At 43.8% G+C, this 17,007-nt stretch overlaps 1 protein-coding gene across 1 annotated transcript; it reads right to left on the bottom strand.

The window, feature by feature from the left end:
* Positions 1-3,137: 3,137 nt before the first annotated feature.
* On the bottom strand, positions 3,138-15,625 carry LOC100559482 (zinc finger protein 135). Its single transcript, XM_008118029.2, has 6 exons — positions 15,460-15,625; positions 12,480-13,008; positions 10,396-10,498; positions 8,878-8,951; positions 8,450-8,570; positions 3,138-6,529 (listed from the first exon to the last, which is right to left on the bottom strand). The coding sequence occupies exons 2-6, from the start codon at positions 12,891-12,893 to the stop codon at positions 5,004-5,006; spliced, it is 2,238 nt and encodes a 745-aa protein (XP_008116236.2). The 5' UTR covers positions 12,894-13,008; positions 15,460-15,625; the 3' UTR covers positions 3,138-5,003.
* Positions 15,626-17,007: the final 1,382 nt, after the last annotated feature.

The following is a 17,007-nucleotide window of genomic DNA, read 5'->3' as shown; positions in this document are numbered from 1 at the left end:
CTGGTAGCCAGACCTAGGACTTGTTCCAAACCTAGGACTTGTAGGTTGGAAAAGAACTAGTGCTCTCTGGCAGAGCTTCCTAAATAACTTGGTTGTGAAAGGAAATTTAGGGAGAAAAAGGCATCAGCATCTGTGACTACCGTAGAATCTCGCTTATCCAACATTCGCTTATCCAACATTCTAGATTATCCAGCACAGTTTGCCTCCTGCCCAGATCCACAACTGTTTCTCTAGGCAGCAAGGACTGAACCTTTTACACATTGAATTTCTGACAATGTTGTTATGTAAGTTCTTGTTATGCAATTCTATCTTTATTTGTAGTCAATTTGTTAGTAGCCAATGTTTTTTGTAGTCAACGTTTTCAATACACTGAAATGTTTTGGTGCTAAATTCCTAAATATAGTAATTACTACATAAGGTTACCATTTATTGAACTGCTTTTTCTGTCAATTTGTGGTAAAATATGATGTTTTGCAAAATTATAAGCTAATTTGGCATTGAATAGGCTTTTCCTGAATCCCTCATTATCCAACATTTTCACTTATCCAACATTCTGCCGACCCATTTACCGTAGTTCTTATTTTTTGCATTAGCTCTCATTGATTGATAGAAACCCATTTCTTCAGCTCCAATTCCAAAAAATAGGAAAGTTTCGGGTTATAAATCTATACATATAATAAAAGTGAAAGTATCTATTTTGTGTGTGGCTGGGGTGTCCACTTCCACAAATAGCCATAACTTCCACCACTCAGGAGGCACCAACAGCCCTCCCTCCAATGACCTTGCAAGTTATAGCGAGCGCCATGAACATGTCCAAGAGCCCTGCCAATGTCCTCCACAAACACCATCCTGCCCACCACCCAAGTCAAGGCTTTCATATGGGGACAATTTCACCCTAGATTTTATGTTTCCTCTGTCACAGACATCCCAGTGTTTCTTATTCTCTCCATTAGTGTTTTTGCATGACTCCGCCCAATGCCTCTCCCATAACCCTTTCCTATTATTGTCTATGGGACACAGCAAACAGAGGAATTGATCAACTGAACATACTAGAGAGGTTTGGGGAGAATTCACCATGATTTATAGGAGTTGAAGGTACTGGGTTGTATAGTCCACTTGCAATCTAAGAGCACTCTGAACTCCACCAGCGATGGACCTGGAACTAACTTGGCACACAGAAGCCCCATGACCAATAAAAATACTGGAGGTCTTTATCCGAGTTGTAGTTCACCTAAATCCAAAGTGCACTATGAACCCAGACAATGATGGATCTGGATCAAACTTGGCATGCACACCCGATATGCCCACATTTGAATACTGGTGGGTTTTGAGGAGAATTGGCCTGGACATTTTGGAGTTGTAGGTACTGGGATTTATAGCTCACCTGCAATCATTGAGCACTCTGAACTCCACCAAAAATTGGAATGGGGCCAAACTTGGCACACAGAGCTCCCATGATCAGAAAAAAATACTGGAGGTTTTTGAGGAAAATTCATCTTAATTTGGGGGAGTTGTAGTTCACCTACATCCAGAGAGCACTATAAACCCAAACACTGATGGATCTGGACCAAACCTGGCACACATACCTGATAAGCCGGAATTTGATTACTAGAGGGGTTGGGGTGGGGGAACTGACCAAACCTGGCACACAGAACCCCCATGACTAATGACAAACTCAACCTACTGACTCACCATAGTGGAAGTTGTAGTTTACCCTACAGCCATAAAACACACCGAACCCCACTAATGATGCATCTAGAGCAAACTTGCTCAACATAACAAACTTTAAATACTGATGGAGTTTCTCAGAGTAAACCTGGCATGATGTGATTTGTAGTTCACTTACTACCTTATGAATTTTGTACAATTAAAAATCGACTTTTTCAAATAACTTAGCCAATGCCCGGTGCCCAAACTAATTACATTTATACAATTGCAAGAGTGGGATGGATTGCAATATCCAGAAGGATGCAAATCATGTCTTGCTGCATGAAGTGATACAGAAAGATGTTAAAACACGTGTGGCGAGTAGTTACCAAAGTTTGGTCCTTCAGGTATATTGGAAGGCCTAGCTGACTTGGCAAACAGCCATGAATTCTGGGAACAGAAGTCTGCAACATCTGGTCAAACAAAGTTGAGAGACCACTGGTTTAAATGTTAAGATCTTTTAGAGAGTTGTAGGGTCTTTCTTGTCACAGTTAACAAACCAAACTATCTAAATAAAGGAACTAACTGGTTTCAGAACCAAGATGGTGCTTAGCTGGAAAACTCGGCAAAGTTTGGCAGAAAGAAATTCACTCAAGAAAGTCTGGGTGACAGCCCTGATAGGGAAACCAACATGCAAAATAAAATATATGTAGGATTCACAGTACGTTGAAGTTGTATCATTCCCATGTGTTGCCTTTATTATCTCAGCTATGGACTTACAAATCACCCAATGAAATTTCAATCAGGTAATAAGTGAGCAATCCCTGAAAAATATGAAACAGACACAACATTTTTAAAAAGATGAGCTTCAGAGCTAATCTTCATGAACAGTTGCTTATTAGGCAGACTTGCAGAGATTCCCAATATCATCAAGGAATTCTTGCAATGGTCTAAAACACCGCTGTTCTCTTTGATTTTATTCTGGACACTTGAAATTCTCTTCATCACAACTGAAAATTAAAAAGAGTTAAGGGTTGGGCTTTAGCACAGCTGGTAAATAATCAACAATAAGATCTACCAACCAAAAGGTGGCCGGTTCGAAGCCCGGTCGGGGTGAGCACCCGACTGTCAAGCCCAGCTCACTGTTTATCTAAGCAGTTCGAAAACAGCTTAGAGATGTAAATAGAGAAATTAGGTACTGCTACTTAAGCAGAGGATGTATTTAACACCATAAAGAACAAGACCAGAAATGCTGGTGACCAAAAGGAAGGAGGAAGTCCTGATGGCTCTTTGTCAGAGAATGGAGCAACAGCACCCCCTGTGGCTGAATCCGAGCACAACCTCCAAGGTACCGAAGCTGGACCTTTATCACATACCTCCTTTCTGTCTGTGCTGTCGGTCTGTCCAAACGGCATTGAATGTTTGCCCTGTATGTGTACTGTGATCCGCCCTGAGTCCCCTTGGGAAGATAGGGCGGAATATAAATAAAGTGTTTTTATTATTATTACTTTATTAAGTGCTTCCATTTTATCCCACATGGCACCAAATGACATCTTAAATTGAAGGTCAACAATAATTCCAATAAAGGAGAGCTGTATATTTGCTTTGTGAAAAAAGATGCAGTCCCTCAATGAGTCCTCTGTAGTAGAAACAAAAAATCAGTTCTGCAATTACAGTTCTTTTCACAGTTAAAGAACATTTCAATGGTTCCTTGCTTATTAATTGCTAGACGATAAGTGAAACCTTTCACTCATTTGAAGCACTGAAATGGTTTCCCACCGTGATGAGTTGCTTGATAACAAATTGGGGTTTCCATCTTGCTAGTATCAATGTCCCACGTGCTTAAATGGCACCGTGATAGCCGTGTTTAAATATCTGAAGGGATGTTCTATGGTCAGGCAAGTTTACTGCTGCTCCTGAGACTGAAACTCCTTCTACACTGCCATATAAAATCCATATTGTCTGCTTTGAACTGGCTTGTATGACAGTGTAGACCAGGTATGGGCAAACTTCGGCCCTCCAGGTGTTTTGGACTTCAACTCCCACAATTCCTAACAGCCTACCGGCTGTTAGGAATTGTGGGAGTTGAAGTCCAAAACACCTGGAGGGCTGAAGTTTGCCCATGCCTGGTGTAGACTCATATAATCCAGTTCAAAGCAGACAATATGGATTCAAACTACAAAAAAAGAAATTCCACCCAAACATTAGGAAGAACTTCCTGATGTTAAGAGATGCTTGGCAGTGATTCAAATCAGAAGCTGGATGGTCATCTGTCAGGCGTGCTTGGATGGTGCTTCCTGAATGGCAGGAAGGGGTTGGAATGGATGGCCCTGGGCACCTCATCCAAATCTGTGATTCTAATTTATGGTTCTTTCTCTGTGTGAGTTGTTTATAGAATCCTAGAGTTGGAAGAGACCTCGTGGGCCATCCAGTCCAACCCCATTCCGTCAAGAAGCAGGAAAATCGCATTCAAAGCACCCCCGACAGATGGCCTTCTAGCCTCTGTTTAAAAGCCTCCAAAGAAGGAGACTCCACCACACTCTGGGGCAGAGAGTTCCACTGCTGAACAGCTCTGAGTCTGGAGGTTCTTCCTAATGTTCAAGTATAATCTCCTTTCCTGTAGTTTGAAGTCGTTGTCCTGCGCCCTAGTCTCCAGGGCAGCAGAAAACAATCTTGCTCTCTCCTCCCTATGACTTCCCCTCACATATTTATACATGGCCATCATGTCTCCTCTCAGCCTTCTCTTCTGCAGGCTAAACATGCCCAGCTCTTTAAGCCGCTCCTCATAGGGCTTGTTCGGCAGATCATTTTAGTCGCCCTCCTCTGGACACATTCCAGCTTATCAACATCTCCCTTTAGTTGCGGTGCCCAGAACTGGACACAATATTCCAGGTGAGGTCTGACCAAGACGGAATAGAGAAGTAGCATGACTTCCCTGGATCTAGACACTATACTCCTATTTATGCAGGCCAAAATCCCATTGGCTTTTTTAGTTGTTGCATTGCACTGTTGGCTCATGTTCCCCTTCCTCCCCACGAAGACTCCAAGATCTTTTCCAGACATCCTGCTGTTGAGCCAGGCATTGTATCCCATTCTGTATCTTTGCATTTCATTTTTCTGCCTAAGTGGAGTCTCTTACATTTGTCCCTGTTGAAGTTCATTTTGTTAGTTTTGGCCAATCATCTTTCTAATCTGTGACAATCGTTTTGAATTCTGCTCCTGTCTTCTGGAGAAACAAGGGCTTGATGAGAAACAAGGGCTGGCTTCCAAGGCTTTGAAATCTGGCATCTTCCTCAACCTCTATCTGTAGTTCAAACATTTCAACACTTTCTCCGCATTCTGAGTTGCACCATCTTTCAGATCTCCAAGCATTGAAAGGGCTTCTCGCCTGTGTGGGATGCCTGATGGTTTATGAGGCTGGTCTTCCAGCAAAAGCTTTTCCCACATTCCAGGCACTGGTAGGGTTTCTCCCCGGTGTGAGTAGACAGGTGGGAAGTGAGATGGGCCTTCTGCCGGAAGCTCCTTTCACAGTGGAAGCACTGGAAGGGCCTGCTCCCCGTGTGAGTGGCCTGGTGGTTGATGAGGCTGGTCTTCCAGCTGAAGCCCTTCCCGCACTCCAAGCACTGGAAGGCCTGCTCCCCGGTGTGAGTCCCCTGGTGACGGAGGAGGTGGATCCTCCGCTCAAACCTCTTCCCGCACTCCAAGCACTGGAACCGCTTCTCTCCTGCGTGAGAGGCCTGGTGAGTTGTGAGGCTGGTCTTCCAGCTGAAGCTCTTTCCACACTCGGCGCATTTGAAGGGCTTCTCCCCCCTGTGAGCCGCCTGGTGGCAAATGAGACGCGTCTTCTGCATGAACGTTTTGCCGCACTCCGAGCACTCGAAGGGCTTTGCCCCCGTGTGAGTGGCTTGATGTGAGGTGAGGTGCACCTTCTGGCTGAAGGTCTGGCCGCACTCCAGGCACTGAAAGGGTTTCTCTCCCGTGTGGATGGCTTGGTGGTTCGTGAGGCTGGTCTTCCATCGGAAACTCTTCCCGCACTCCAAGCATGTGAATGGCTTCTCTCCTCTGTGAGTTGCTTGGTGGTTAATGAGGCTCGTCTTCCGCCCGAAGCTCTTTCCACAGTCCAGGCACTGAAAGGGCGTCTCCCCCGTGTGGGTCGCCTGGTGGTTTGTGTAACTCGACTTCCACCCAAAGCTTTTCCCACACTCAAAGCACTTAAATGGTTTCTCCCCCGAATGGCTTCTTTGATGACAAACCAGGTGTGTCTTCTGAGTGAAACTCTTCCCACACTCCAAACACTTGAATGGTTTCTCTCCTGGCTCGGTTCCTTGTGGAGGAGTGACATTTATCATGGAAGTGAAGCTTGTTCCGTGATCCATGTTTGGAATGGGGTTCTCTCCTTGAGGAAGAGAGAAGTGTGCCTTCTGACTGAAGATCCTCCCACATTCCCCTAACTTAAAGGGTTGCTCTTTGATGTGGTTTCTTGGAGGAGAGAACAACGGTGAGCCCCATTTGAAGCTCTTTCCACACCACAGTGACATAAGTGGTTGTTCTCTTGTGTCTGTTTTGTGAGGCGGCAGGCACTTGGCAACACTGCAGGCCTTGGGACCCTCACTGTCTATGGGTAGTGTCCCCTTTGTATGAGTCTTCCTATGAAGGCTGAAGCTTGTTGGACAGCTGAAACCTCTTCCACATTCGTGGCAAAGGTATTCATTTTCTTCCGCTTCATTTTGCTTTATTTCCTCACATGAGATTCCACAGGGGTCCCTGCTCCTCTCTTGATGGTCAGCTTTGGGTTCCTGTCCTTCTTTCTGATTACACTGGCCTCCTCCAAGGAAAGTCCCATACGGTTCCTCTTCATCTCCATGATCTCGCCCATCTCCACCTTGAAAGGCAAGAAACAAAAGATCAGAGCCCAAACAAGAAGCAGAATCACAGACTCAAATGACTAGAAGAGACCACAAGTGCCAACTAATTCAACCAGCTTCCATGCAGGGACCCTCTGCCAGAATCTCCAGTTAAAAAAAGGAATGTAGTTGCTAAATGTACCGGTTTGCAGTCATTTTTTGCATGAGTTTCAATAAACTTCCTCTTTTTCATTGCATCCATTTTGCAAAGAATTCTGCAAACAGGTTGACCCCAGCTAAGCTCCTTTTTCATATCTCAACACAATATCCTTTTTGAGATTCCATTTATCATCAGCCCTCCACATTGGCAGGCATAATTTGATCTGATTAATTACAGATTTGAGTAATATATTCTCCCTAGGAATCTCTAGGTTCTCGTCTCGAAGTCAGCTACAGAATCACGCTTAAGAGTCTAGAGCTGGCCTGCACAACCTGTGGCTCTCCAGGTATTTGAGCCTCCAACTCAAGGAAGCCCTAGCCAGCTTGTCAAATAGTCAAGAATTTTGGGAGCTGAAATCCAAAACACCTGGAAGACCATAGGCTGTGCAGACCTGGCCTAAAGATTCCTAGTGAAAAAACCTTTCTAGGCATTTGCAGGTCTTCCAGTGCAATTATATGATCAACATAGAACGTTGTGTGTGTGTATATATAGAGAAAGAGAGTGGGGGAGGTTTTTCCACTTTTGTGGGAGTCCTATGCCTATAAGTACAGTAGATGTAAGTTTCAGGAGAATAACTCTGTTTATAATTTTGTCTAAGCCAATGGTTCTCAAACTTTGGTTCCAAGAGCTGAAATTGCAAATATCTGGAAAACCAGCATTCATGAATCACCAGTCTAAGCGGTTTCTGGAGTAACACTGACAACAGTGCATGGTACAATTTTTTTAAAAAAATCAGGTGGATTTCATATGGATTTCCAGACATCCTGCACATCTGTATCCACAAGACAAAGTTGGGAGATCCCTTTAAGACCGCCCCTGAGAGGCAGAGCCTCATGACCAATTCCAGCAGCTTATCTGGAACCATCGGCAAGAAGGTGTTGAGAGGAGCCAAAAGCTAAACACATTTCACATTTAGAAGTCAGTGTTACAAGTTAAAGAAACTCTGCCACAGGTGTATGGAAGACTAGACAAGAAAGGACACAGAAAGAAGGCAAGAACCACAGTCGATTCAAGCCTCCAACTCCACAGAGCCAGGTTGTGACACAGCTGGTTAGTAGCCAGCTGCAATAAATCACTACTGATTGAGAGGTCATGAGTTCGAAGCCAGCCCGAGTCGGAGTGAGCACCCGACCATTAAAAAAATAAATTGCCCAGCTCATTGTTGACCTAAGCAACCTGAAAGATAGTTGCATCTATCAAGTAGGAAAATTTAGGAGGCTAATTTAACTAATTTACAACACCATAAAAATCATCCAAGAACATGCAGAAAGGAATGAGGAAGCAATCCATCAAAGGACTTGGTGTCACAGTGGATGATGAAGCAGTAGCACCCCCTGTGAATCAAGCATACCCTCAAGAAGCCTGGAAGCTGGAGAAAAGTTAAATAGCCTCTGTGTCTTCGTCTCTCTGTCTGTATGTCTAATGGCATTGAATGTTTGCCTTTTATGTGTACATTGTGATCTGCCCTGAGTCCCCTTCGGGGCGAGAAGGGCAAAATATAAATACTGTAAATAAATAAATAAACTTTTCCTACACATTTTAGTTGTTAGTCCGAGGAGGAATTAGGATCTGACCATTATTATCTTACTAAATTATTTGTTTACTGTTCACCTGTGTAAATCCAACTCTGTTTCTGGTGAGATTAGAGCATCTTTAAGAATTAGTTTGGGGGACAGAACAGCCAGAGTGATGTTTTTTGCACTCGATTCCATCAGTCATAAAAAAGAAGGAGCCTTACCCAGATTGGCCATGATGGCCAGATTCTCTGACATCACTTCTGTATGAAGGGCCCTTTGTCCCGGATCCAGCAGGGCCCACTCCTCCTCGCTGAAATCCACAGCTATTTCCTCAAAGGTCACCTAAGGAGTGAAGGGGAAAAAACTAATCCTTACCCGATAAGAAAACTGGGTAATTTAGAGGTGCCCAACAATACTAGTTCTTTCCTGGGTACATAGGTCAAGATCAAGACCTATAAGGTCCTGTGTGGCTTGGTCCCAGAGTATCTGAAAGATCGCATCTCCTCTGGTTTCTCTTCAGATCGTATAAATCTTTCGCCTTTTTGAAAGATCGCATCTCCCCATGCAAATCTGCCAGACTTACGATGTTCCAGGAACAAGGGCATCTAAACTACTCATTTCTTGGCCTTTTCTTGGTTCCTGCCTTTACCTGATCCAGATTCACTGAAGATGTTCTCATGTCCTCAAACAAGTTGCTGTGACTCGGTGGTGTTGTTTCCCCTCCTGTGAAAAGCAAAAAAGGAAAAGATAAAGTTTGGCAATGCCCCTAATTCCTATTCGTATTTTTTTTTCAAAACACACATAAATATAAGCAGCCCCAAGATATTAGGTAAGCTTCGGGGATTCAAAGGAACCAAGAAGATTAGTAGAGATAGAAAAAGTTATGGAATTTTTAAAGGAAACTATACTGAAGACTGCCATCTGGGAAAGGTTGGCTAAAGTCCATGAAACTTAGCAATCATCTTAAGAAATACAATCGACGCTCCAGCTTTGCTGGGGTTAAGGGCTCAGAACTCCCATGAAAGTGAAAAATGGCAAATAAGGATATTTCCTTTTTGTTTTTTTTTTACCCTAGAGAATATTTTCTACATCTTTCAACATGGTTCCATGGTCAGTTTCCACTGGGAGCTAATTATAGAACACCACTGGATGACCTAGAAATTCCTAGAGACTTGTCCCCTCTAGAAATGTCTAGGTCCTCCAGAATGACTAGAAAAAATTGACCAGAGTCACACTAGAGGACAGAGAGATGCCTAGAATTATTTATTTTATTATTTACAGCATTTATATTCAGCCCTTCACAACCCGAAGGGACTCAGGGCGGGTCACACAACAAACAATATATGGCAAACATTCAATGCCATTTTATACAGACAAGACAGACAATTTGAACATGGATAGAGAGATATATAGGCTTTCCCAACTTTGGCTTTATGGAGGCTTGTGCTCGGTTCTGACCAATAGGAGGTGCTGTCACTCCATCTACCTACTGAAGAGCTTTGTTTATCAAATCTGAATAATCCAATCCTGTCCTTATTTTAGGACATGAAAATGAACAAAATGTGGCTACGAGTATTAAAATAAACTCTAAAATCAGGACAGTAAATAAAGAACAACACTCAGAAAACAGGGGAATTCCAGACAGGAAACAATCAGGGCCAGTTAACAGCTCCCAACAAAGAATTCCCCTGGGCAGGAAGCAGCCAGGCTTTAAATCTGCACAGCTATTCAATGCTAATCAAAGTGGCCAATGGCAACATTCACACTTGCATCCAACAGACAAGAGTTCTTTCTCCCTCCCTGGACCTTCCATGGATATATAAATCCCACCTGCCTAGTTTCCAACAGACCTCACAACCTCTGAGGATGCCTGCCATAGATGTGGGTGGAACGTCAGGAGAGACTGCTTCTGGAAAATGGCCAATAAGTCCAGAAAACTCAAACTCACAGCAACTCAGTGATTCCGGCCGCGAAAGCCTTCAACAGCACATTCAACTATCATTCTTCCAACTTTCGTTCTACTTAATTGATTTGCTTCATTTACCTGACTTGTTCAAGACACAGTAGAAGGCTACACAAATCCAAGAGGCAGATCATGGTTAGTCTGTGGACATGAGACATCGGAAGAGGGAGGAATGAAGCTGAAAAATGCCCCTCTCCTCCTTACCCAATGAGCTGGCATCCCCATCATTTTCCTCCGTGCTCCCTGTTTTCTGTCCGGAGTCTGAGACTGTCGTCTTTGCTTCTGAGCCCTCTTGAGCAAACAGGTTCTGGAAAAGAAAAAGCAGGGATGACTGCAAAAAGAGAGGGATGGGTACAGGAGCAGGGTTGGGAAAATGATCATTTGATGACCTTCAGACAATACAATACAATCCCCATGTCCATGGGGTATACTGTATTTCATCGCATAATAGTCAAACCTTTTATCCCGTTTTGTTGGGGGGGGGGGGGGCGACTATTATGCGATGAAATAGAATTAGTGCCTTCTGTTTGCTGAATTCTATGTTTTACTGTTCATTTAAACCAGAGTTTCTCAAATTGTGCTCCTCCAGTTGTTTTGGGATTTGGTTACCAAAGTTCCTAACAGCTGAAGTCCAAAACACCTGGAGGAGCACACCTGGAGGAGTTTGAGAAACACTGATTTAAACTGTCCTTGGAAGGGAGTTCCTCAACTTTTATAACACTGCAATGATTATCTGAGGAAAGGGGAAAACATTTTGGGATCCTAAAATGGGGGGGGGGGGGGGGAAGCGATTATTATCTTGTTTTGTTGTTATAAGTTCTTATATGGTTTAACAATGGGTTAAACCCTTGTGCCGGCAGGACTGCTGACCGAAAAGTTGGCAGTTCGAATCCGGTGAGGTGAACTCCTGTCTGTCAGCTCCAGCTTGGGTTATGGGGTTATGAGAAGCCTCCGACAGGATGGTAAAACATCAAACATCCGGGCATCCCCTGGGCAATGTCCTTGCAGACGGCCAATTTTCTCACAGTGGAAGTGACCTGCAGTTTCTCAAGTCGCTCCTGACATAAGAAAAAATATTGCTTTGTTTATTGGTTTTAGTTTGGTTGTTTATCGGTTATTGTTCATCTTTGGCATTGAATGTTTGCCATTTTTCTGTTGGAAACTGCTCTGAGTCCCCTTGGGGAGATAGGGGGGCTGCAAATAAAGTAGTAGTCGTAGTAGTAGTAGTAATTATTATTGTTGTTGTTGTTGTTATTATGTGGTGGTGACTATTATGCAATGAAATACAATATGTTCCAGGACTACTACTATTACTTCTGATGATAATAATTATGTTTATTTATACCCCACTTTATCTCTCCCGAAGAAAACTTAAGACGCCTTACAATTAAAGGTATGACCAGATAATTTAAAATATGTATTTATTTATTTTATATACCGATCTTCTCCCCCAGGGGGAACCCAGAGCGGTTTTACAAAATGGCAGAATTAGATGCCATATATAATACAAATGTAGTAAAACCAAACATAAAACACAATTAAAAGCCAGTATCCAAATCAAATTAAAACAATAAAAACCATGTGACTATTACAACAAATATAGGTAAAAAGGTAAAGGTTTCCCCTGATGTTAAGTCCAGTCGTATCCGACTCAGGGGGTTGGTGCTCATCTCAATTTCTAAGCCCAAGAACTGGCATTGTCCATAGACATCTCCAGGTCATGTGGCCAGCATGACTGCATGGAACGGCGTTAGCTTCCTGCCGGAGCGGTATATATTGATCTACTCACATTGGCATGCTTTCGAACTGCTAGGTTGGCAGAAGCTGGAGCTAACAGCGGGCGCTCACTCCACTCCCGGGATTTGAACCTTGGACCTTTAGATCTGCAAGTTCAGCAGCTCAGTGCTTTAGCACACTGAGCCACCAGAGGCTCCAAATATACAACTATGCAAACATTAAAACAGAATTAAAAATAACAGTATTAAAATTCAGTCAAAATCCAGTATTCAAATTATTATTCAAAGCTAAAAATCATAGCACCCTCTGACTTGCTCTTAAAAACCTTGGAGTGGATATGCAAAAATCTCAAGCAATAACAAACCCTACTCAACAAACAATCCTAGGAAGAATCACCTTAAGGAATTAGAAAATGCTTAGGGAGGACATATTTTGTCACTGCAATGAAACCGCAAGTTGTGGTCCCACAGAGATGGGAGTTGTACTTTGCTGGAAATTAAAGAAGGTCTTCTTTACATTATGTTTGAAATACTGCAGATGATTTTTTTTACCTGTTTCTCCTCATCCTTGGTCCCTTCTGCTTGACTCAGGAGGAAGCCCTCCACCAAAGCCACCGCCTGGGAACTGGTCTCTGCCCCACACTCTCGCACCCAGGCTGACATCTCCCAGGGCAGGATGGTCAGGAACTGCTCCAGGAGCACCAGGTCCAGCATCTCCGCCTTGGTGTATCGCTCTGGCTTCAGCCACCAGCAACAGAGAGTGTGGAGTTGGCTGCAAGTCTCTCGGGGTCCTTTGGCTCCCTGGTAGTGGAATTTCCTAAAAAGCTGCCTTTGCACATCTGAACTGAGTACATCTTCTGACAAGCTCTTCTTTGGGTTACTTTCCCAGGACTCCCCATTGCTTGCAAGCGGAGTGGCAGCACAGCCGGTTTCCAACTCAGGACCAGCTGAGTCTTGCTCTTCCATCTTTCGGCGCTGCTCCCAGGCAGATTCCAGCAAAGCAGAAGGGTTTTGTGTGTGATATATTTCTTCAGACTCTCTCAAGGCATGAAAAGGTCCAAACTTCTGTATATGAAGCACCCTAGAAAGAAACAAAGAAATTATGTGAATGAGCTGCAATGAATGCCGAAGTAGAGAGAGATTGTTCAGGAGACAAGGGGATCAGAATCTGATCCCAGGTTTTCTGTTTATCTCAGATTATCTGGCAGTGCAGACTCATATAATCCAGTTAAAAGCAGAAAACCTGGTGTAATGAAATGTGCCATGTTTAGTTGTGTTTTAAAAGGGTCAATATTTCAGTTACTTTGCACCCATGAGTTGGTTGCCATGGAGAAGTGGGCGGAGCCAACTGTCGTTTCAGTAGAAAAGTGCAGGTTTGAAAAAGAGCTGTTAGTCTGTGCCCTTCTGAGGTGCAGAGAAGGCTGATCCTCAGTGAAGGGATCAGGGAGGCTCAAATGTTTGATTTTGAGTCAGTTTAAAATAAGTTTGGTGACTTATTTTAAGATAGTCTGTTTCCAGATAAGGAACAGATAGGCTGTGATTGTAATTCACAGGGTGACTGCAGGTTAAAGCAGTAGAGAAAGAAGTGGTATTTTAAAGTTTGAAACACCTCAGTATAGCTTTGCAACTGTTATTCAAAGTACCTCTAAAAAGTAGTTATTGTAACCGTTAAGCTTGTGCCTCAATAAACGTGTTATTGTTCTCTCTACCATCTAAGTCTCTGACATCTATTTTACCATCAAAAGTAAACCAGAAAGAAGAAAAATAAAATTTAAAAAGTCTCCTCTCTAAGTAGCTAGTGGCTACATCTTCCAATAGTGGTGGCAATAGTGGATAATCCCCTTAACATCTGGTGGCCGCATTATAAACATCTTTATCTCTGGTGGCAACATTTAAAATAAAAACATCTTCAATAAGTGGTGGCAGCGATAATATAAAATATGATAAATTAATAGAAACTCCTCCACATCTCCGCAATTGGTGTCAGAGGTGGGATTTTTTAAAAGATTTCTCCCCCTTCCTGACATCTTTGCACCTGGGATCAGATCCTAGGATATAGGGCCTGTCTAGAAGGGCCCTCTGAATCTTAGAGGGCAACCCATAGACTGAGTCCCCATCAGGGAGATAGGGAAAGATAGAAATAAAGTTTTATTATTATTTTATATTATATATTATTATAATATTTATACCTCGCTTTATTGCTCCCACAGGACATTGCCTTTGAAAACATTCCTAGAAAGACTACTTTGACCACAGAAATACCCCGGATTCTCAGAGAGGTACTGTATTCTCTCAAGTTAAAAAAAAAGTTATAGCTTTCTCACTTTTGCAGGGGTCTTGCACTTCTAAACAATGTCATTCCATGCCAAGTGGCCTAAAATTTTAGAAAGTTTCCCCCATCTGTTCTCCAATTTTGTTCAAATTTTAGCTGTAGCACCAGTCAGATGTTATATATAGTGCATACAAAATACATCGTGTGTATCCGATTTCTCTGAAATTTTCTGTTTTAGATGATACTATTCACAAGCATATTCAGGTAGAATCTTTTTGAATAACTGGCTTCGAACTTTGGTAGATTTTATCAGACCCCAAAATGGCATTTTGTTAAATGCCGTGTGCACAAGGACTGAACACCCTTCAGATAAGGAAGTCTGGATCAGCAACTATGGCAGTTAGAGACCTCACATCTGGGGAAACTTAGTTTAACACCTGACTGGCGCTACAGCTAAAATTTGAACAAAATTGGCAACATGATGGTGGGAAGGTTTGGACCACTTGGCATAGAATAACCAACAACAAATTCTGATTAACCTATGATGGGATTTTCTGAGACTGAGGATACGGGAGGCTGTTATGAATTGTGGGAGTTGAAGTCCAAAACACCCGGAGGGCCGAAGTTTGCCCATGCCTGCTGTACAGGTTGAGCATCTCTTATCTGTATATTTGGATATCCCTAATTAGATCTCTTGGGGGATATGGGGCCCAAGTCCAAACACAGCATGCATTTATGTTTCATATACACTGGAGCCCACGATGGTGCAGCGTGTTAAGGAGCTAAGCTGCGGAATTTGCGGACCGAAAGGTCACAGGTTCGAATCCGGGGAGCGGAGTGAGCACCCGCTGTTAGCTCCAGCTTCTGCCAACCTAGCAGTTTGAAACATTCAAGTGTGAGTAGATCAATAGGTACCGCTCCGGTGGGAAGGTGCCGCTGCCCCATGCAGCCATGCCTATGGCCACGACCTTGGAGGGGTCTACGGACAACGCCAGCTCTTCAGCTTAGAAATGGAGATGAGCACCAACCCCCAGAGTCGGATGCGTCTATGCTTAATGACAGGGGGAAACCTTTAGCTTTACCTTTTATACACTTGATACACCTAGTCTTCCAAAATAAAATGTTGCATGAATCATATCTTGTTCGTAACTAGGTTCCTGTAATTATGCCCCATCCACACTGCCATATATAATCCTTTGAACTGGATTATATCCCAGTGTAGACTCAATACAATCCAGATCATCTGGAGAAGGGACTCACCAGGCTCTCCTTGGGGCAGAACAACAGCAGAGTCTGCCCTCCTGCAGAAGGGACAGATGGAGAGAGACAGACCCAAAACACCTCTTTCTGCAGCCTCTTCTCAGTCCATCTGGACTCCCTGGGACAGATGGCCGGAAGGGGAGGGGCTTGGGAAGAGGAAGTACTGCCCCCTACCTCCCACCCCTTCACTTCCTGAAACTCTAGGAATGCCATTTTCCCTGGTGTTAACCCATTCGAAGCCAGCCAGGAATGAGGACATCTGTTTCAAGTCAGAAGGCGGTCCCGGTCAGGGTTGGCTTGACGCGCCTTCCTCTTGGCACGTTTCTCCCTTAAGCCCTCCATTCGTGCCTCTTTGAACTCCACAGCACTGCTGGTCACAGCTGACCTCCAGTTAGAGCGCTCAAGGGCCAGGGCTTCCCAGTTCTTGGTGTCTATGCCACAGTTTTTAAGCTTGGCTTTAAGCCCATCTTTAAATCTCTTTTCCTGCCCACCAACATTATGTTTCCCGTTCTTGAGTTCGGAGTAGAGCAACTGCTTCGGGAGACGGTGATCGGGCATTCGGACAACGTGGCCAGTCCAGCGGAGTTGATGGCATAGGAGCATCTCTTCAATGCTGGTGGTCTTTGCTTCTTCCAGCATACTGACATTTGTCCGCCTGTCTTCCCAAGAGATTTGCAGGATTCTTCAGAGGCAACGCTGATGGAAATGTTCCAGGAGTTGAGTGTGATGTCTGTAGACCGTCCACGTTTTGCAGACGTAGAGCAGGGTTGGGAGGACAATGGCTTTGTAAACAAGCACCTTGGTCTCCCTATGGATGTCCCGACCCTCAAACGCTCTCTGCTTCAATCGGAAAAATGCTGCACTCGCAGAGCTCAGGCGGTGTTGTATTTCAGTGTCGATGTTACTTTTGTGGAGAGGTGGCTGCCAAGGTAGCAGAAATGAGCAATGTTTTCTAATGTGACACCATTAAACTGCATTTCTGGCATTGCAGAGGGATTAGCTGGTGCCTGTTGGAAGAGCATTTTGTTTTTCTCGATGTTCAGTGAGAGACCGAGCTTCTTGTATGCTTCTGCAAAGGTGTTTAGAGTGGCTTGTAGGTCTTCTTCTGAATGCGCACAGACTATGTTGTCATCGGCATGTTGGAGTTCTATAACAGATGTTGTGGTGATCTTGGTTTTGGCTTTCAGTCAGCTGAGGTTAAATAGCGTGCCATCTGTCCAATAGATGATAGATTATTTTTGTGATAGTACATCACAAAACTAACCCAACTTTTCACAAAGTTCATCCATCACTTTCTTTCATAGAATCATAGAATAATAGAGTTGGAAGAGGCCACATGGGCCATCTAGTCCAACCTCTGCCATGGAGGAAAAGCACAAAGCACCCCCAAGAGATAGCCACCCAGCCTCTGTTTAAAAGCCTCCAAGGAATGAGTTTCCACCACACTCCAGGGAAGAGAGCTCATACGGTCAGGAAGTTCTTCCTAATCTTCAGGTGGAATCTCCTTTCTTGTAATTTGAACCCATGTCTCGGAGTCATAATTTCCAG

This window comes from Anolis carolinensis, chromosome 2 (genome assembly GCF_035594765.1).
Source record: "Anolis carolinensis isolate JA03-04 chromosome 2, rAnoCar3.1.pri, whole genome shotgun sequence".
Lineage (NCBI taxonomy): Eukaryota > Metazoa > Chordata > Lepidosauria > Squamata > Dactyloidae > Anolis > Anolis carolinensis.
Note: the sequence above shows the minus strand (reverse complement) of the source record. Positions and strands in the feature narration are given on the sequence as shown.

Excerpts from the sequence above, each read along its gene's own strand:
- LOC100559482 (XM_008118029.2), bottom strand. The coding sequence starts at position 12,893 with ATGGAAGAGCAAGACTCAGCTGGTCCTGAGTTGGAAACCGGCTGTGCT. Across the intron at positions 8,952-10,395 it reads TGGGGATGCCAGCTCATTGG|GAGGGGAAACAACACCACCG; the intron begins GTAAGGAGGAGA and ends TGCTTTTCACAG. Across the intron at positions 8,571-8,877 it reads CTTCAGTGAATCTGGATCAG|GTGACCTTTGAGGAAATAGC; the intron begins GTAAAGGCAGGA and ends TTCACTCCTTAG.